Source organism: Dreissena polymorpha, chromosome 10 (assembly GCF_020536995.1).
Source record: "Dreissena polymorpha isolate Duluth1 chromosome 10, UMN_Dpol_1.0, whole genome shotgun sequence".
NCBI lineage: Eukaryota > Metazoa > Mollusca > Bivalvia > Myida > Dreissenidae > Dreissena > Dreissena polymorpha.
The window spans coordinates 10,408,090-10,430,320 of record NC_068364.1 but is presented as its reverse complement, the minus strand read 5'-3'; the positions used below and the strand labels follow the sequence as shown (position 1 = coordinate 10,430,320).

The 22,231-nt window shown below is 34.8% G+C and overlaps 1 protein-coding gene and 1 long non-coding RNA gene across 2 annotated transcripts; both read left to right on the top strand.

Moving 5' to 3' along the window:
• Nucleotides 1-225: 225 nt before the first annotated feature.
• LOC127847507 (PHD finger-like domain-containing protein 5A) lies at nucleotides 226-17,749 on the top strand. The gene is made up of 4 exons (XM_052379515.1): nucleotides 226-343; nucleotides 8,778-8,801; nucleotides 12,617-12,783; nucleotides 16,077-17,749. The coding sequence occupies exons 1-4, from the start codon at nucleotides 292-294 to the stop codon at nucleotides 16,164-16,166; spliced, it is 333 nt and encodes a 110-aa protein (XP_052235475.1). The 5' UTR covers nucleotides 226-291; the 3' UTR covers nucleotides 16,167-17,749.
• A 710-nt stretch (nucleotides 17,750-18,459) lies between these two features.
• LOC127847513 (uncharacterized) lies at nucleotides 18,460-20,804 on the top strand. Its single transcript, XR_008034003.1, has 2 exons — nucleotides 18,460-20,338; nucleotides 20,505-20,804. It is a non-coding gene; the product is annotated as an uncharacterized LOC127847513 (long non-coding RNA).
• Nucleotides 20,805-22,231: the final 1,427 nt, after the last annotated feature.

The window sequence follows — 22,231 nt, the reverse complement described above, 5'->3', positions numbered from 1 at the left end:
CTTGTTTACATGTTAACTTCGCCCCGGCGTAATGAACTCCAGATATTTCATTCAGGGACCAATACTTATAGGTCCCTGATTCATTGAAACTTTTTGAAAATATATAGCAGAAGCATCAACACCATACTAAACTATTTTAAAGCATTGTGATATAATGTTTCAAAAATCTAAATTGAGCCTATTAAATTACTGCAGTGCTGTCACCATATAAAACACAAATGTTAATTCGTCTACTTGTAACCAACAATTATAGTCGATGACGATTTATTTACTTCGTAATTAAATTCAAACATGGCGAAGCATCACCCGGATTTAATATTTTGCCGAAAACAACCCGGTGTTGGTAAGCAATTGTGTGTTCTGTATGTGCTATTCCACCCCAAATACATTGCTGATACATTTTTGAAATTAATAAATCGTTAATACAATATTCGATGAATTAAAATGCCGCTGCTTTTAGTTGGTATCGTTTTTCGAAAGTGTACACCGGAGAGGGTGGGGTACATGTGGCCAACGTTTTCAGTCACAATATTATATAGCCTTCAATTACCTTGAGTCGAGCGGTTAAGGAAACAAGTAAAATAAATTCAAAAAATGTCTCGATAAACGATGTTTCTTTAAAGGTTGATTTAATTCCCATTAAATTCGTGTCAAAATTGTTTATTTACAGCGTGTTTAACCATGCAAAGCTGATAGTTCCATAGTCCATACACACCCGCAAATTACATACACTACGCGCGTTGTTTACCTTGAGGCAAGACGTAACATCCAAAAGCAAGAGTACAAGATTGCAATAGGCATGAGGTCAACAAAACTTCGAAAATTCAATCCACTGAACAAATTTATAGAAACTGAAAGATTTATTGAACTTTTTTTGTAACTTCTATATACAATTTAACAAGTTTCTGTTTTATCTGTCGATCTTCTGTTGAGAAACATTGACACGAAAAAGTGCTCAGAAATTGCAAAAAAAAACAACGTTCGCAATTTGTTCAAATAAATTTTCGGCATAAATGTTACTTTTAAATGATTTGATAAAATTTAGTTCCGGCTACCATAACTTTAAATGTCGCTTTTTATGATTTTTGACTGGGGCAACTTTATAGTTATGGACCAACCCCAGTAGGAAAGTCAACCAAAAATTCCCGAAAAGTTGACAGTTAACAAAGACCGGTCAAGAACAGTTTTTAAATGCAGTTATTGGCCCAAATCAACCACTTGATCGGAATGATTGACATTTTTCACCTTTAGCTGATATATTCTTTCACAAAATACATGTTGTATCTTAAACATTTAAAATTTATATATTCTGCTCTTACATATTGAGAAAAACAGCGATGTGACAGACTTTCTTGAAATGCGAATCTCCCGAGATTTCACGGTCATATGACGTTTTTTCTATTTTTAGTAACATACCATGTGCTCAAGTGTTTTCAAATTCAGAATGACATTTCCCGGTATTTCAGATTATTCTGGCTTGTTTTGTAAACAAATTGTAGTGTAAATACAAACTCAAAGTAAATATTATTTAAAACTACCTGATTCACACTGAAATCAGTCTTATAATCCACCAGACCTAAGTTGTTAATCACAAATAATAGATTTCAGAAAACGAAAGTAATGTTTACAATTTCAGCATACAATGTCAAGGTCGATCCGAAAGTATCCAAATGAAAACTCGTCACGTGACAAAGCGACAATGGCGTCAAAATTGTGATTTTCAGACCGATGAGAGTTATTTTCATCTATTGTAAGATGCATTTGAAACATTTGAACCTAAAATATTCCTCGATGCAGTAATTTAAATTCATTCACCAATATATGTAGAAATGTATCCAATAAATGAGCATTCTTTGATTTATAGCGTGACATAAATATGTTACGACTCTGGTTGACTTTTGATACGGGGTTGGCTTCAGCGTATAGGTATGTCAATACTTTATAAACTGTACGCTGAAGTTTCTTTAGCTAGATAAAAATATATCATCCCATCGGGACAGGGTTTACCCACTGAACCTGTGTATGTCGTCATGTTATCTATTTTTGCGATACAAACCTGCAAGACCTAATTGTCAAATCTGTCAGAAAACATCTCTTGCTGCCAGTATGAATGGATTTTTGGTACTTCATTTTGAATGATAAATAATAAAATTATAACGAAAAATCAACTTTTCTGAAGAAAAAAAAAAATTCACTTTCAAATATATATATATATATATATAAAAATATATATATATATATATATATATATATATATATATATATATATAACAAGGTATTCAACTGAAAATCATCCGAAAATGGGATGCATCGCTTTAAACAGTCATAACTTCATCAATTGTGCAGCAATTTTCACAAACTCGGTCTCATTCAACGCAGAAATGAATATCATTTCTGGAAATGTACATATCTTGCAAGATTTTTTACAAATGCTGGGTCTAATTTTAAGAAATAACACAATAAACAACTCGCGTGACCTACTCGTTGTAGATCGGACTTGATCTAAGATTGAAATCTTCACAGAGTAAAGGGCATTTTCTATAAAGAGCTTATAGAAAAATAAAATGACAAATACAAATTCGGTGATACGGATGGTGTGGTTTATAATATCCCGAGATTTCACCAGAAATTGCAATAAGAAAGACTATTAATAAAGTACAATTAGTAACAGCTCTGTTTGTGTGTGTGTGGGGGGGTCTGCCCTTTATTACCGTTTGGTTCTTGCAGCCCAAGACTACCGGCCTATTTTTCCAGATTGCAAATTTGGGACAAATTGGCACCGCTGTTAAATGTACATGTATAAAATAAATTATGTTTGTACTTTGACAAGTACCATAATCAATATTTACAATATTGAAAACTGCATGTTATATTATGCTATGTGATATGCCCTTGTTGTCATTAAAGAAATATAAAAAAATTGATAGTATATATCATTATTCAGGGGGTTTTTTTACTAAGAAAGTGACGCCGATAATCGGCGTCTTCCCCTACCAGAATTTTTCCCCTAAAACTACCATTTCCCCTCCAAAAATATAATTTTTCACCAAAATATAATATTTTACCATAAAAAAAATGTTTTTTTCTTTCTTTTGGGAAGTCGACACTTATCCTATTTGTACCATGTACAACGATCTCGCTCTCTCTCTCTCTCTCTCCCGATGAACACTAAAATCTGGGAATCCCAGTGATTCTAAATATAGCTCTTAAATTACGTCATGGAAACCGGGCAACTTATCGTATTAATCATGCGACTATTTTACTGGATTCCGGTCTTGCGCGAGAAGGGTGATTCGTCAATTAATTACCGGAAACCAGTCGAGTTTTCATCCGGGTTATGCGAAAGCCAAGATGGGTATAAACGTTAAAACAGAAAAAAAAGTCTCACAATTGGCGTTCATATACGAACAAAATAAAACGTTCGGACTCGGAAAATATTAATTGCGTTGACGCATTTTTTAAGAATGAATCATCAAAAACCGTTGAAACCCAGCAGGATTCAGAGGTACATGTAATCAATATTGATTAATACTGTCGGAATATTGTGAAAGTGAAAGTAGACAATCGGCAGCTGTCGCACCTTTCCCTTCCAATACTGTAGCAGATCTAGATCGTCAATTGAAATCACAATATTGAAATCGTTCCCCGGCCCCAGTTGAAAACATTTCCCATTATAAGATCTACCCCTGCAACTTTATTTAGGACTTTGACTTTAATATCATACTTGTTCATGTGTTTAAGAACAAAAAGGTCAGAGACATGCCTCTTTTTCTAAAAAAAAACCCTGAAGTCTGTAGGGGAGTTATAGACATTGAAATGAACAGTTTTTATTTTTTCCCCAAATATATCTCTTTCGCGCTCGATTTTCCCCTTTAACCCAGCGTCCAGCGTCTTCCCCTTTTTCTAAAAAAAACCCCTGTTATTTCAAAACTAGTTTTCGTGCACCGATAAACAAAAACTGGTTGGCTCAAAGAAATTTTGCGCCAGCGCAAACCCTGCATTTTTCGGTGTGACGTCATGATACTACATGTAGGTTACCCACGCGAGTAGTGAATGCTATTGCACTTTTTGCAGTGTGTATGGAAATATTGGCTTTGTGTGGTTTACCACGCTGTAGATAAACAAATTTGACATGGATTAAACTGCAATTAAATAAACCTTCAATTGGGATTTTTTGGACAGCAATTGGGAATTTTTTAGTTTTTTCACCTTTGACAAAGTGCCGTTCTCCGGTACTTTATAAAGAGGGAAAAAAATAATTGCTGTAATGGTTTGATGTTGCATTGTCTGCATTAATTCCGAAATTCGTAGAGCTGCAACGATGCGATCCAATGCATCGAAAATCAGTTTTTAATGCGTCGATTCAATTACGATACCAAACCTACCAAATTCGATTCGATTCTTTAACATATAGACTTAGATACGTAAAGCGCGCTGTACTCTGACTATTTGATACAGGAAGGTATAGGTTTTATCTTTACCTGTAATTACGACGCGCGCGATTGGTTACTTATCACTTTAGTCATCCAATCAATAAGCGCGTTATGGTCTACTTTGGAAAAAGGGTCAAAATGGCTGAACAAGTTGTGGCCGACAAATGGAAATTATCAGATGCGTCTAAGAAGCTAAAATCAAAAGTGTTGCAGTATTTTGGGTTTCGGGATGGTAGCCCTCCCGATAAAGCTAAGTGTAAACTGTGCTTCCCTAAGTCCGGCTCAACGACTAATCTAATGCAACATGTCAAACGCAAACATAACACTGATTAAGCAGGAGGTAGGGTCCTCGGATGTTTCGCCCCCAAGACGTTTCCGCCCTGGTCGATTCGCACCTGGTCGTTTCGTCCCCATATTAGCGGAACACTAGGTGTTGAGTAGTTTAATTGGTGACCATTATATAATCATCAAAGAAAGTACCCTGAAGCATAAGTCTTAAATTAATAATGTATTTCATTCCCTCATTATGTAATTGTGATAAAACAGGTGTTAGTTATGGTAGCTATAGCGCTTACCATTTGTAGAAAACGAAATGTGAAAACATTTGGAGATCCGTATTAAAAAAATTAACAGTGCTGCTATATATTGTTATGTAAATAATTACGACTCATTCAGTTTATAAATGTGCTTTGCTGTAATTTATTATTGTGTGCTATGTATACTCGAATAGACTATGTGTTCTGTTCTATTATTTTCAAAAAATATTCATGTAGTGCAATTTCATATTTAATACAATACAATGTATGGAAATAAAGCATTTGGTTTCTTGTATGCGTGATATTCTATTAGTATTAAAATATTTATTAAATTCAATTTAAAATGACTTTGTAAATGGAAATAATATTAAGAAAGTGATGATATATTATAATGTTAAAGTCGTAAGACAAAATTAAACATCTTAACTGCGATAAGTTCCATTTATTAACTTGACAGCTTACGAACAAAGTGGTGCTTGGGCAACAATCAATTACTGACACCCGCCTTCGATTGTCAATAAATAAACAAATCAGTTTTCTTTTAAAGTGCTCCCTAAATGGATATTTGATTAACAGTCTGAACAGGTGTGATAAACATGCCATTCAATGCGGACAGCTTATTTGTTAGGACATTGCCGCTAATCCGATGTTGTTGCGTAATGTTATTTTAACTATCAGATAAAGACCGTCGTGTATTCGCTTACAGTAAAAATGATTTTATAAAATGTTTTTTTTTTAGGGTTATTATTATTATTTATTTATTAATAATGAAATGATAAATCAACTTGTTCTATTATGTACTTGATTTACTAATAAAACGATACACATTTACTTATTATAAAAAAGTTATTATATAATCCATCACTACCTGCGTGCTTGCGGAAAACTATACGGACCGCCAGACATGGAGTAATGTACGCTGTCGAACTCACCTACCTGCGTGCCTGCGGAAAACTACTGAAATATCGAATGTGTTCATCGCGTTCTTTTAAATTGTAATTTTATGCCAAATAAATAAACAAATAGACTCTACGGACATTTCTTCGTGTTGTCATACGCGGTTATGTTTATGTACTTCATAAACTATATAAATAAAGAATGCTTTCATTGTCGTTTTATGTAACTAAACTACTGAATTATCGTATGTGTTCGTCGCGATGTTTTACACTGTTATTCTACGTTATTTTATGCCAAATAAATAAACAAATAGACACTACGGACTTTTCTTTGTGTTGCTTATACGCTGTTGTGTTTATGTACTTCATAAAACATATAAATAAAGAATGCTTTCATTGTCGTTTTAGGTAACTAAACTACTGAAATATCGTATGTGTTCATCACGTTGTTTTACACTGTTATTCTACGTTATTGTATGTCAAATGAATAAATAGGTCAGAAAAATTATTTCTTTTCAGTTTTTTGTTACTACTCTATAGAGTCTAGACTATAAGTTTAATCATTGACGTGATGAATATCCTCTTATTATAAATTATATAATGGTCACCAATAAAACTACTCAACAACTAGTGTTCCGCTAGTATGGGGGCGAAACGACCAGGTGCGAAACGACCAGGGCGGAAACGTCTTGGGGGCGAAATAACTAGGGTGCGAAAAAACTTGGGCGCGAAACGTCTGTAAATCGGAGGTAGCACCAGTGCAACTACTCAAGTCGCCAGCCTTATTATTATTTATTTATTTATTATATTATTGTGTAGACAACACAATCTTCTAGTCAGAAGTTTATTGATATTAATATTGAGTTCCTAATTTGCTATTCTTTATTATGTGTTTTATTGAAATATTGACATAGTTTGTCAGAAAATTGGCAGTTTCTTGCTAAATATTTCTTACAAATGTTAATTTAACCCACTTTCAACAGTTTTTAAAACACTGTTGAACCAACCAAACTATATCTAACAAACACAAATGCCCAAGATATCTTGGTATGCAACACATTTGAACAGAAACATTTATTTGGAGGCAGAAGAGTGAATATATGATAAAACTAGGTTGAAAGATGAATTAAATCGAAACAATCGGTATCGGACTGTCTTAAATCGAAATCGAATCGAGCTGTTGGTGAATTGTTGCAGCTCTAAAATTCTGTTACTTACCTGTTTTCTTTAATCGTTTTCGATAATCGGTCACCCGTGGATAGTTTTTGCGACCATAGTCCATAACTTAAAATGTTTCTCTTGTAATTTTCTGATATTGCATGACATAAAGTTATGCCCAAAACCCCAACTGTACTTTAAAATTCAGAACTTTTTAAAAAACCTGTAGACAGAATAAATTCAATAATTGAGGGATTATGAACTTCCACACTTAAGTGTTTTGTTGTTCCATTTAATGTATGGAACTAAGTTTTATTAATAAATTTAATTTGTTCACCTTTCAATATCTTGCATATCACATTTTCAGTAAAAAGTACCGCTTGACAAACAGAATATGTACATGAATCTCATTAACACTGATCAACTAACGTATTAAACCAATCATGTTTGTCTTTTTCCTTTTTCAAAACCAAACTCATCTACTTGTAAAATGTTTTTATTTGTGAATAGGCTGAACTTTAATTTGCAAAATACTCGTTTCCGTGACATACATTCACTGTGTAATATTTCTAATAAATATTTGTTGCTGGTATGTAAAACTTTTTCTCCATCGTCAATTGACAAACCCATTTCAATAATCTCTACAGACTTACCATCATGTCTTGTTTATTCTATTGTTATTTGTCATTTTTTGTGGAGAATCGTAATTGATCCTCTCAATTGTCCACCTTCTTGAGGTATGCAACACGTATGCAAAGCAACATATGATCGTATATGTCTGTCTACATTTGGGGACCAATAATTAAGTATAGTTTCGTTTGGGAACAACTTGACACGTTCTGTTGGCACTCATGCTTTGGAATAATGCTTTATAACCTTTTAAATCTTATTGAGTTAATTATAAAAGTTCATCATTTTTTGGAAATTTGTGGTCAGATATTGGGGGAAAAACTTTTTGTCATTGGGAAACAGTCTAATATCTTGGTAATTTTTAGCAAAAAAATCACTTAGATTATGTATATCAGTGCTTTGATAAATATCCTTTTTCTGTAAGCTGTTTATTTTTGTCCCCTACCGGTTTCACCGGAGGGGACTAGTGGTTTGCGCTCTGTGCGTCTGTCTGTCTGTCACACTTTTCTGGATCCTGAGATATTACTTTAAAAGTTCTTCATATTTTTTCATGAAACTTGACACATGGATAGATGGCAATATGGAAATTATGCACATCATTTCATTTTGTTTTTACGTAAAAAATTCTGGTTGCTATGGCACCAAATATATATTAAAAAATCTGTCAATGGTGGAGCCGGTAGGGGACATACATTGCTTGGCAATAGTCTTGTTATTATATTTTTTTATTAAGAAAATTTTCTGCAAAATTTAATAATAACTTTAACTTACATACATGCAAGATAAATCAATTTGTGTTATCCAAATAATTATTTAAAAGAAAACTATGTGAGTTTTACCTCTTTTACTGTGATTACAGTGTTTTGAGGTTTTAGTATACCCCAAGGGAAAAAAGCACACACTATTTGTCAAGAAGGGGTGTGGTGGAAAAGGAATTCAGGTTGTTTGGCTGCACACTTTTACAAAAGATGACTATATCTAGTCCAGTTCCATTGTTGTTATTAAACATAAAGTTTGTAACTGATTTCCAGCTAAATACCATGTTTGTAAAGAGATGAATATTGTAAAATATAACAAAGTAGCATGCTTGATTAGTACAGTTATTATCCTTTATTTATTTTCAGCCATTGGCAGACTTTGTGAAAAATGTAAGTAGTTTTATATTCTCATTTTCTGCATATTTTATTATGTTGTTTGTGTCAATAATTTATTTTCAATCAAAATGTATTCTGTATTTTCCTGACTTTATTATTCCATTCTACATGTATCATTTGATTACATTTTATCTTATATAAGCTCATTTTAAACTTAATCTCTGGAATTGAAATACTTTTATGTCCTTAGCTTTACATTGTATCTATGTTGACAGTTTGACGTCACTCAGATTGGGAGATAATTTTATTGACATGAACAGCTATGCTCCTGCTCGGCCTAAATGTAAGGGCGCTGCATCTTGCTGCCGCAAAGTCCCACTCTGTCCCTTGCCTCTTGTTTTCCCCACACCCCCACCCAATGTGCTCAGGGTGAGCTTTTGCGATCATCTTTGTTTGTCATGCGTTGTCAATTGTGTGGGGTCAATATTTACACTCGATTCCACATGAATTGTCCAATCTTCATGAAATTTGATCAGAACATTTATCTAAATCATATCTCGGGAGAGTGTGAAAGTAGGTGGCATGAGGTCAAAAACTAGGTCACAAGGTCAAAGTAAAGAAAAAGCTTGTGAACACTCAATCTTAGTTTTAGTCCAATCGTCATGAAATTTGGTCAGGACATTTATTCTAATGATAGTTTGGTTGATTTTCCTTGTATGGCTGTAATGAAATATTGTAAGCATTATGTACTATGTATTGTCCAATAGTCTGAAACTTGGTCTGACCATTTGTGTCATATCTTGGCTGAGTTGGTGAATGGTTCTGGTTTGTTGGAATACATGGCCACCATTGGGTGGGGCAGTTTTCCTTATATGGCTTAATTGAAACCTCGTGAACACTCTAGAAGCCATGTTTTACATTTAATCTTCATGAAACTTGTTCAGAACATTTGTTTTTAGCTCACCTGAGCACAACGTGCTCAAGGTGAGCTTTTGTGATCGCCTTTTGTCCGTCGTGCGTCGTCCGTCATCAACATTTGCTGTGTGAACAAGCCAGAGGCCACATTTATTGTCTGATCTTCATGAAACTTGGTCAGAACATTTGTCCCATTGATACATCGACTGAGTTCGAAACTGGGTCATGCTGGGTCAAAAACTAGGTCACTAGGTCAAAAAAAAGAAAAACCTTGTGAACACTGTAGAAGTCACATTTGATGCCCAATCTTCATGTTACTTTGTCTTAATGAAATGTTGGTTGAGTTCAAAAATGGTTCAGGTCTTGAAAAACATTGCCACCAGGGGGCGGGGCAGTATTCCTTATATGGCTATAGAGAAACCTTGTGAACACTCTATAAGTCACAATTTTTGCCCAATCATCATGAAACTTGGTCAAAACATTGGTTTCATTGATATCTCGGACGAGTTCGAAAATGGTCTAGATCGGTGAAAAAACATGGCCGTCAGGGGTCTGGGCAGTTTTCTCTATATGTATATCTAGTGAAAATATGTGAACAGTCTAGTTGTGATAAGCCATAATGTTAAAGAAAGATAACCTGTACATACTTTCTAATAGTTAACTCCCTTGTATAAACCTGGGACTTCTTTTATAAAATGTGGTGTACATAAAGACAGAAGTTTGCATGCAATTTAATAAACCTATTGTTTCTATGTCATAAAATAACTGTACATGTTCTATTGCACTGTAGAGCCTTATCTTTGATCTTTACTGATAAGCCAAGTTAACCTACTGTATTTGGTGTATTGATTGAACATCTTCTAAGATCAATTGGATTGGGAAAATCAATAATCTCAGCAGAAAAGTGTGCTATAAAACTGTTTCCATGGCAACCTTGTTATTTGGCATTTTCTAAATTAGAAAGACTCTTTTGATTGAAATAATTTTGTAAATTCCTCTTATTTTTTACGTGTGAGTCACTGGAGTTATCCACTCTCCATAAATTGTGTTCTTTAGATTAAGTTAGACTTATTTTATAAACTAAATGTTTTAAGCAACTTCTAGACTAACAGTAACTTATATTTATATCAGTTATTTTGACAGATTGTTAACTTCTTTTTACATTCATTAAGGTATTTGCTGTATTTGTTCATTTTGAACGATGCATAGATTCTTTAGACTATAGTTAGTTATTTTCATTAAAGCTGCTTTGGTTTTCACTTATAGATTAATTCTTTGAGTGTATTCAGGCATATCTGACTGGACGCCTTTAGTTAATTGAATTACAACCAGTCAGTGGTGTCATCCGGACCGGAAATAAGCGTTCTTTAATTTGACTCAATAAATATTTCCGTATTACATAAGTGCTCACAAAGTAACATAACTCGTAACCGTCCTGTGACCGGTTCACTTGCGTAAGCGAAAGAGACCGCACAACCACAGTTGTTTATAGTGAAACATTGTGAATAATTTGAGTCACATTTTTAGTTTAATCTGAATGATACTTGCTGATCTTCACACATGGTGACAATCTTTATGAGCATAATATTTTTTGCTCATGGTGAACTTTTGTGTTCACCTTTTGTCACTTGTCTGTCTTCTGTTGTGCGTCATGAATATTTGCCTTGTTAACACTGTAGAGGCCACATTTATTGTTGGATCTTCATGAAACTTTGTCAGAAGATTTGTCCCAATAATATCTTGGACGAGTTCAAAAATGGTTCCTGTTGTCTGTTGAAAAACATTTCCGCCATGGGGCCATTTGTTGTTCATTCTTCATGAAACTTGGTTGGTACATTTGTTCTGTTGATATCTTGGGCTGCAAAGAACAGGTCATTTCTTTTTATCTCAGGTGAGGGACTATGGGCCTTTCAGGCCCTCTTGTTATGATAGCTTGGTCGAGTTTGAAAATGGTTGTCAAAAAACATAGCTGCCAGGGGCAGGGCAGTTTTTCTTATAAGGCTATATTGAAACCTTGCAAAAACTGTAGAAGTTGCATTTTAGCATAATGTTTATGAAACTTGGTATGATATCTTGTCCCAGTTTGAAAATGGTTCAGGTTTGTTGAAAAAAAAATGGCCACCAGGGGGCGGGGATGTTTTCCTTCTTTGGCTAGAGTGAAACCTTCTGCATGCTCTATCTGCCACATGTATTGTTCAGTCTTAATGGAAGGGCCCCATATTTGAACAGAAAAAAAACACTGCATTGTTGGTAAGAGAGGATGTGTCAAATGCAAGATATATTGACATAAAACCTACATGACTCTGGTATGTATGTATAACCCATGCGTTTCTTAATAGACGTGGCTGAAAAGGTGTCAGCCAGTGGTCAGCTAAGAGGTCATCTTAGGAGAACATTTTGCTGAAAGAAGGCTAATATCGCTTTTGTTTCAATAGCCCTTATTTTCAAGTCAATCAGTTTACAAACAATACCTCCCATTTAAATTCCAGCAAACACAATTTATTTATTCACCCTCGTTTAAAATCACAATGTTTTGTTTAGAAAAATATTTACAATTTTCGTAGAAAGTGTATAAACATTTTATATGATATTTTGTTTGTGGTGTTTAAATATATTAGGACTTTCATGCACACTTGAATGCGTTGACTTGTTAATTTTGTTTTCTTTTTGCTTCCTTGTTTATTCAATTAACAATTTAGGTAATTAAATGAGCTGGATTTACAATGGCCATTTTTTCAGTGATTTCAAATAGTTTAATAGTGCACCTAAAGACAAGATGTATGACTTCTTGACTACTGCTGATTTCTCCTTAAATGCTAGTAAAGAAGTGACTTCTCCCTGAAATTTGACCCAAGGCCAACCACTGGTATGCATCTGTGACCTATGGAACTTTTTAAGCGGTTCAACTTTCTTCAAACCTTTCTTTATTACTAGCACTTTAAACTACTTGCCAGGTGATGGGAAGTGTGTTATCTGTGACTCGTATGTGCGCCCTTCTACGCTGGTGCGTATCTGTGACGAATGCAACTACGGCTCGTACCAAGGTCGCTGCGTCATCTGTGGAGGACCAGGCGTGTCAGATGCATACTACTGTAAAGAGTGCACCATCATGGAGAAAGATGTGAGTACACAATCTAGTGTGTGGCATGAAAAGTTATAACTTTGTGGTGCAAAGCAATTCCACATTTCTCAAGACACGAAATTAAAACTTGAAATACATGAACATCATGAATAAGATAAGTAAGATGCATTGCATGCTTGATGATCCACTAATTCCTGAGTAATTATCCCTTCACAATTGCTGGAAACGAGCAGTTAAAGGGTTATTAGAATGGTTTGTAAAAAAGCTCTTCTTAACCAGATTTTTAAAGAAATTGAAAATCATGGTTATTAGATGGAGAGTGTCTGGATGGGCAGGAAATTGTTACTGTGAAACCATTATTATTCGTTAGGCATTAATTTTCATCTATTTTGTCAGTTGACAGAGTGACAAATTTAAAATCCTAACAAATAATTATGCCCAATAATTAAACAAAATTAAGACTGAATTACCGTAGGCATGAGACATTAAAATCCAATGTAATCCACGCATACATACTTCGTCCGTTTCGTAGTCAAGATAAATCCGGTTTTTACACAAAGAGGTGCACATTAAACAGTGTACTCTACTCAATAACTTTAGTTTGGATGGAGTTGTCAGAGATCAAAGTCACTTCTAAAACTAGAACAAATTTTCCCTCAATAGCATGAGTTTTTATATGGGTATTGTTCTGAAATGTTGTATGTAAGAAGCTTACATGCAGACCTAGCTTTTGATTGCATTTTGGACCTGATAGATCAAGGTCAATGTCAGTGTTGTGTAAAAAAAAAATGTTTTCCGCGTAATAACTTGAATTTGGATGGAGATATTGTGCTGAAATTTTTTGTACATTTTGGTCAGAATGTATATCTGGGTTGGGATTGTATTTGGGTCATCTGGGGTCAAAAACTAGGTCACTAGGTCAAAAACTAGGTCAAATAGTAGAAAAACCTTGTGTAGACAGTAGAGGTCACATTTTCATCCAATCTTTATGAAATTTGGTCAGAATGTTTATCTTGATAAAATCTGGGTCTGGTATTTGGGTCATCTGGGGTCAAAAAGTAGGTCACTAGGTAAAAAACTAGGTCAAATAATAGAAAAACTTTGTGTAGACAATAGAGGTCGCAGTTTTCATCCAATCTATATGAAATTTGTTCAGAATGTTTATATTGATGAAATCTGGGTTGGGATTGTATTTGGGTCATCTGAGGTAAAAAATTAGGTCACTAGGTCAAATAATAGAAAAACCGTCAACAATTTGTTTGTGTAGACAGTAGAGGTCACAGTTTTCATCCAATCTTTATGAAATTTGGTCAGAATGTTTATCTTGATGAAATCTGGGTTGGTATTGTATTTGGTTCATCTGGGGTCAAAAACTAGGTCACTAGGTCAAAAACTAGGTCACTAGGTCAAATAATAGAAAAACCTTGTATAGACAATAGAGGTCACAGTTTTCATCCAATCTTTATGAAATTTGGTCAGAATGTTTATCTTGATAAAATCTGGGTTGGGATTGTATTTGGGTCATCTGGGGTCAAAAACCAGGTCACTAGGTCAAATAATAGAAAAACCTTGTGTAGACAATAGAGGTCTCAGTTTTCATCAATCTGTATCAAATTTGATCAGAATGTTTATCTTGATGAAATCTGAGTTGGAATTGTATTTGGGTCACCTGGGGTCAAAAACTAGGTCACTAGGTCAAATAATAGAAAAACCTTGTGTAGACAATAGAGGTCACAGTTTTCATCTAATCTTTATGAAATTTGGTCAGAATGTTTATCTTGATGAAATCTGGGTTGGGATTGTATTTGGTTAGTCAGGTGAGCGATTCAGGGCCATCATGGCCCTCTTGTATTCATAAAAGGAAGTAAAATTTGTGTAAAGTTGTCACAAACATCAGTCTCAATAACATGAAAATTCTAACCCCATAAAAGCATTGATGTGTTTTAAATTTTAATGAAGCATATGTTACATTTAAAGGGTTATTTTTCATGCAACATTAAAACAACCTTTGCAATATAAGGTGGTATATAGTTTTCGCACTGTCCGTCAGTCTGTCAGTCCGTCTGTTTGTCAGTCTGTCATTCTGTCACACTTTTCGTGATGCTCTCTAATTCAAATAGTTTTCATACGATCTTAACGAAACTTGGTCAGAAGTTGTATCTAGACAATATCTAGGTCAAGTTCGAATATAGGTCATGCTGGGTCAAAAACTAGGTCGTGGGGGCCAAAAAAACAAATCCAAGGGAAGAAATAAGCTTTGACATAATTATCTGACCTGCCAAATTATATATTTTTGTTAAATAAATCAAAGCAGCGCAGTAGGCGGAATTGTGTTTCTGACAAACACATCGTGGTAAAAGGTCAAGGTCATCCTTCAAGGTCTAAGGTCAAAAATACAAATCCAAGGGAAGTAATAAGCTTTAAAGGGAGATAATTATTCAATATTGAACAAAGCAACTTGATACTTGGCATGCATGTGTATCTCATGGAGCTGCACATTTTGAGGTGATTCTACAGTCACGGTAGTGGCTTTTAATTATTTGCTACTAAAAAATAGAGATTTGTTAGAGACAATTATTTTCAAGGGAAGTAATTTACCTTAATTAATCCATACCAAGAATTTAAGTTCTTTTCACAGTTACTGTACAGATTTTTTATTTTGATTATTTATAACTCAAATGATTGATTTGTCGAAGGGTTTTTTAAATTTTTTATTTCAAAGCGGCGCAGTAGGGGGCATTGTGTTTCTGACGAACACATCTCTTGTCAATAAGACAGTGATCCCACCTGGATTCAAAACAGCCGGGGTGGACATTTCTTAAAAAAGAGCACTTTCACACGCACTCTTATTCTTTTGAAACCTTATGACATAAATTATCTCAGGCCTCTAAAATCTGCAAGCAGTTTGCAACTTGGACATCAACAGAGTGTGGTGAGATCAAGAGTCTTTGAACTGACTGTTGACTTTGGGGCAATTTGTTTGGGAGTTGTAGAAAACCTGTAGCATGATGCTTTTGAAAAAGGTGTCATTTAATACTATCTTATTTGAACAAAAACAAGCACTGTAGAGGATAAATAAATTAAAATTCTCATGAGAAAATTAAAATTCTCATGAGAATTTTAAGTCTCATATCAGATACCTGAAAGTATCTGGATAAGAACAAACGCAGAGCAGTTTAAAGGGCAGTGTGGCGCATCTGAATACAGCATAACAATATTATGCTAGCTGGAGCATAGCTAGGAGTTCTGTATGCATACAAAGTTGGTGTTTGCTTAAATATGCTATCTGGTTTGAATCAAAAGTAGATAAATCACACGTTTTTATTTTCCAGAGAGATGGGTGTCCAAAAATTGTGAATCTTGGTAGTGCAAAAACAGACTTGTTCTATGAAAGAAAGAAGTATGGATTCAAGAAAAGATGAACGGATGCACAAACCTCACAGTTTGACTGGAGCACAAACGATTAACATTTAGAACTGGTGGTCTTTCTTGAACATCCTTTACCATTTTACCAGTTGTACATACTATGAACCGTCTCATTACCACACCAAATAACAGAAGTGGTGTCTTAAAGAAGTCATCATACCATTTAGCATATGCCTCACTTCACATCATTTTGTTCCAGATTTTAAATAATATGTTTTACAATTACTCTTTGATTTATACTGTTTTTAAGATACACTTCAACACCGTTATTTCGAAGTCGTCGGGACCGTTAAAAAAACTTCGGATTAACGATAATTCGAAATAAACATTTTACAGAAGACTTCTTTGATTCTGTAAAAATACAACATTATGGAATTCGCATGGTTCGGTTACACGCTTACTTAAAAGCGTAAACTAGTCGGATAACAATAGATTTCACTTGTAACAAACGGAGGAATAAAACGAATCTTTTTCTTGTTTTTAATTTTGTCTAATTACAGAACATATAAAATATAACGAATAGAACAAATTATCAGACATACATATATATGAATACATTTTCGGAAATGAATTAATATTTTTTGTAACTAATACGCGATGTCTCTCTTAACTCCGGCGTTCGCACAGACGACAAAGGTGTAATTATCGGCTTTTGACGCACCACGACAAAGGTGTGAAAATACACTCAGTAGTTTGCAGTTTTGACTTCGGATTAAAGATTGAAAATTTGGTGCGAATTATAGTGTTGGGACCGACTGAATCACTTCGAAATAACGATTTCTTCGGTTTAACGAAGTTCGGATTAACAATGAAATTTTACATTAAACAAAGAAGACCCAAAATCGGGACCCAAAAAATACTTCGAAATAACGGTGACTTCGGATTATCGGTGTTCGAAATAACGGTGTTGAAGTGTATGTAAATCAAGTTTATTTTGTTGAAAATAATACATGTATATAAAATGCAAAAATATGTGTCTAAAAATTATTTTGCATAATGTTTGGTTCCAATAAATATTTTATTAAGATTTTTAACCAGGTTTTCCGAAGGAAAAAACTGGTTATTAGATTGGCGAATGTCGGCGGGTGGGCTGGCGGGCGGGTGGAACAAGCTTGTCTGGGCCATAACTTTGTCATTCATTGTGAGATTTTAAAATCATTGGGCACATTTGTTCACCATCATTAGACGGTGTGTCGCGTGAAATAATTACTTCGATATCTCCAAGGTCAAGGTCACACTTTGAGTTCAAAGGTCAAAAATGGCCATTAATGAGCTTGTCCGAGCCATAACTATGTCATTCATTGTGAGATTTTAAAATCATTTGACACATTTGTTCACCATCATTGGACGTTGTGTCACACAAAAGAATTACGTCAATATCTTCACGGTCAAGGTCGCCACGACTAAAAATAGATTTATTTTCAAACAAGGGGGGTAACTTTGAACAATCAGTTTAATTTGAGTTGTCTCCCTTTATCATATTTTTTTTTTTCAAATTGAAAACCTGGTTTTGTGACAATTTTGTCCCTTGTTCAGTTATGTATCAGAATAATGCTACAAATATATAGTATTGAAACAAGTTGGGTAGTCAGTATATTAATTTGTATCCAGCTTTGTGTGCCCCTCGCATGAAAAATCATTAAAAGTTTTCATTCTGGGCCCATTTGCTCAAAACCTCAATGGCAAATTAAAAATAACAACTTTGAATTTTCATGTTGTGTAGTTTATGTACAAAAAAAAGATGTGAATGTTAAAACTTAACTTTTATCTACAAGTTTATTGTTAACATATAGGTATGCATACTATGCTCGCAGTTCTCATGGTGAGCAATTATGGAAAGTGGCTCTCCAGCCTCATGTATTGACAACAAATTGATTATAATGATTCACTGAAATTGTTATGCCCCTGGATCGAATGATCGAATGATCGGGGGTATATTGTTTTTGGCCTGTCTGTCTGTCATTCGGAGGAAAACTTAAATCTTGGTTAAACTTTTGCAATAATGAATAACTTTTGCAATATTGAAAATAGCAACTTGATATTTTGCATGCATGTGTATCTCATGGAGCTGCACATTTTGAGTGGTGAAAGTTCAAGGTCATCCTTCAAGGTCAAAGGTCAAATATATGGCTTCAAAGCGGCGTCCAAACTTTAACTGTGGTCATAACTTTTGCAATATTGAAGATAGCAACTTGATATTTGGCATGCATGTGTATCTCATGGAACTGCACATTGAGTGCTGAAAGGTCAAGGTCATCTTTCAAGGTCAAAGGTCAAATATATTCAGCTTTTAAACTGAAAGACTCAAAAAAAAGTTTTTCGTATATAACGTTGTATTGTTTTGCTCTGACAAATTTGTTGAATCTTAAGCTTACCTGAGCTTTTGTGATTGCCTTTTGTCCGTCGTGTGTCATGCGATGTCAACATTTACCTGTGAACACTATAGGCCACATGTATTGTTGTATCTTCATGAAACCTGTACAGAAATTTGTCCAAATGATATTGTGACTGAGTTTGAAATTGGTTCGGTCCGTTGAAATACATGGCCTCCAGGGGGCGGGGCAGTTTTCCATATATGGCCATAGTAAAACCTTGTTAACACTCTCAAAGTCTTATTTACAATCCAATCTAGTAAACTAGGTCAAAACATTTGTTCTAATTATGAGTGCAAATTTTTTTCCTGTCTGTTGAAAGACAAGGCCACCACATGCAGGGCAGTGTTCATTATATGGCTATAGTGGCTTTTGTAGAAGTCACATTTTTAGTCCAAAAATCCATGAAATATCGTAGGAACACGTGTTCTAAGGATACACAGGCCGCATTCGAAAATGGTTCCCGTCAATTGAAAAAGTATGGCCGCCAGGAGATGGGGCAGTTTTCCTTATATGGCTATACCTTGTTAACACTTTAGAAGTATTATTTTAATCCAGTCTTCATGAAACTTGGTCAGGACATTTCTTCTAAATATATCTCTGTTTAGTTTCTGGTCCATTAAAAAACAGTCACCATGGTAGGGCAGTTTTCATAATATGGCCATAGTAGTTATAGTAAAACCTTGTTAACACTGTAGAAGTCACATTTTTAGTCCAATCTTTATTGGTAGCAACATTTATTCTAAGAATATCATGGCAGAGTTCTAAAATGGTTGCAGTCCGTTAAAAAGCCGCCAGGGGACAGGGCAGTTTTTTATATGGCTATAGTAAAACATTGTCAACACTCGAGTTTAATGTAAAAATACTATTCAGGTGAGCAACCAGGACTAGCATAGCCCTCTTGTTCTGAAAAATGTGCATGTAAAATTGTGCAGTAAACCTATAATATAAAGATTGTTGAAATCTTGCCTCTGTGATCGAATTTGAAACTATCAAAGGGGTGTGTCAACTGTTTTACATGGACTCCTAGAAATATTAGTGAAACTGCAAAGCCCTCAGCTTTCATGTTTGGTATGTGACAAGTGATAGTGATCCTTACAAAGTTTGTTCAAATCATATCCTTGGGGTCAAATCGGCCACACCTCAGGAGTCAGTTGTTTGATAGTGACTATATAACAAAATAACTTTAAAAATCTCTTGAATTACAAGGTACTGAGCTTAAATATATATGGCATGTAAAATTATATAATGGAACTCTTAAGTTTTATAATGTACTGGTATAATGAAACTCCAAGAATATTATTAGGAGAATAGATCATATTAAAACCTGTTTGACTTGTATTTAAAGCAACTGACAAATTATCTATATAATGCAGGAAATTGATGACAACTGTGGTCACCGATAAATGCAAAACATTTGGGGGTCCAAAATGAGTTAAGGCGTGCCAAACCTCAACTACTGTGAAACCATTTATTTTTGTCAACATTAAATTTCATAATTAAAAAAAAAATGACCATTTTGTCAGCACTTTAATTTGCCAATTTCTGATTTAGAAATTTATAAAAAAACATGCATCAGTAAATATACAATTTGTTTGTTGTACATGTCCCGCGATAAATTATGATGCCAGGGGCCGGGGCATTTTTCCTTATATGGCTATAGTAAAACCTTGTTAACACTCTAGCGGCAACATTTATTGTCTGATCATGATGAAACTTGGTCAGAAGATTTGTCCCAATGAAAGCTTGGAGGAGTTTGAAAAAGGTTCGGGTTGCTTGAAAAACATGGCTGCCAGGTGGGCGGGGCAATTTTCCTTATATGGTTAAAGTAAAACCCTGTTTACACTCTAGTGGCAACATTTATTGTCTGATCATGATGAAACTTGGTCAGAAGATTTGTCCCAATGAAATCTTGGAGGAGTTTGAAAAAGGTTCGGGTTGCTTGAAAAACATGGCTGCCAGGTGGGCGGGGCAATTTTCCTTATATGGCTATAGTAAAACCTTGTTAACACTCTAGTGGCAACATTTATTGTCTGATCATTATGAAACTTGGTCAGAAGATTTGTCCCAATGAAAGCTTGGAGGAGTTTGAAAAAGGTTCGGGTTGCTTGAAAAACATGGCTGCCAGGTGGGCGGGGCAATTTTCCGTATATGGTTAAAGTTAAACCTTGTTAACACTCTAGAGGCCGCATTTATTGTCTATTCTTCATGAAATTTGGTCAGATGATTTGACCCAATGATATCTCGGACGAGTTTGAAATGGTTTTGGTTGGTTTTTAATGTCCCTTTATTCTCTCTCATACTGGTAAATGGGTAAAATGTAGGATCGAATAAACATTATGTATGCAGACCTGTTTACTTCTATGGATTCGCCGTAGTTACTACGGATTCTTTTGCTAAAGTACGCACTACGGATTTGTACTGAAAAACTACGGATCCATCGCTCAAAATGGTCAAATTTGGGTTTTTAATCGTACTTTCGCTTATTTTCGGTCATTGTCGGTAATTCATCAATCATAATCATTTTGGCGCTTGCGTAGTAAGAAATGATAAAATTCAACCCGGGACAATGCATAATTTTAGTGACCCGGATGTTGGCATTTTAAACATGGCGAGTTCTTCCAAACAGCGTGAACACTAAGCAGAATCAGACGGCGATATTGACACTCCAAAGAGTTGCTAAAACAAACTCTCGAAAGTACAAAGAAAACTATAGAGAATACTGGCCATGCCTCGGGCCGTCCTAAAAAGGAAACACGTTCACTGTTCAACATGTAACGTTGATTTTTCGTGCGCTCATGGAGGAAAAAATGACTGCAAGCGACACATTGACTCGCAGAGCTACATTAATTGGAAGATCAAATCTTCAAATAAAGACATTTCCACTATGATGCAAGGATCTAGCTTCGAGAAGGACCTGAAAACCACCAATGCAGAGGTTATTATGTGCGAGTTAATTTCAGAGAACAACTTGTCTCTATCAACGGAGAAGACCTTGAATAAAACGCTGTAAGTTATGTTTCCCGATTTGGAAATCGCTCAAAGTAGGTTATAATTAAAAAAAACATGCATAAAGTTTATTTTATGAGGTACAGCTCTTTTTACAATTGGTATAAGCTATTTGAAACAAACTACAGCTTCAATCTCTATCATCTATGTGCATGTCGTACCCAGTCTTTTTTGGTACCAATTAATTTAGCATCTTAATGGCTCTCAATAAATGGTCTCAAACTGTATGTAGTGGTTATGGTTTGAACTTGTTTCCAATCAGAGAAAGCTGATACATGTTAGAGGAACAGTCAATTTGATCTCATCAACTCATCATTTGAGACAGTTCTTCAACAATTATAAAAGATTATTACTATCACTGAGGTAGGGCAATCCTCTGACAACCCTGGGACTAACAAACTCAACACAGGTCTACATGGCATCCAATGCTCAGCATAACAGAGACACACTCAAAAGACTGAAAGGGGCATACTACAGATCATTGAAAGAATAGTGCATTTTGATGTTATTTTAAGGCCAGTGGCATCATGATCATATATGTCATATATAATGAACATGTATTTGTGCTAATTAGCCCATTCCCTGAGGAATTAGTAATTGGTTAATCAGACACCAGGTTCATTAATTTGTGTTCAGTTTTTGTTCATTTTAAAGTTGAGTGTAACATTGTATCATGTATG

What these genes read in the sequence shown, in the direction of transcription:
- LOC127847507 (XM_052379515.1), top strand. Translation starts at nt 292, where the DNA reads ATGGCGAAGCATCACCCGGATTTAATATTTTGCCGAAAACAACCCGGT. An exon ending in CCGAAAACAACCCGGTGTTG is followed by an intron (nt 344 to 8,777) that starts GTAAGCAATTGT and finishes ATTTATTTTCAG; the next exon opens with CCATTGGCAGACTTTGTGAA. An exon ending in TGGCAGACTTTGTGAAAAAT is followed by an intron (nt 8,802 to 12,616) that starts GTAAGTAGTTTT and finishes ACTACTTGCCAG; the next exon opens with GTGATGGGAAGTGTGTTATC.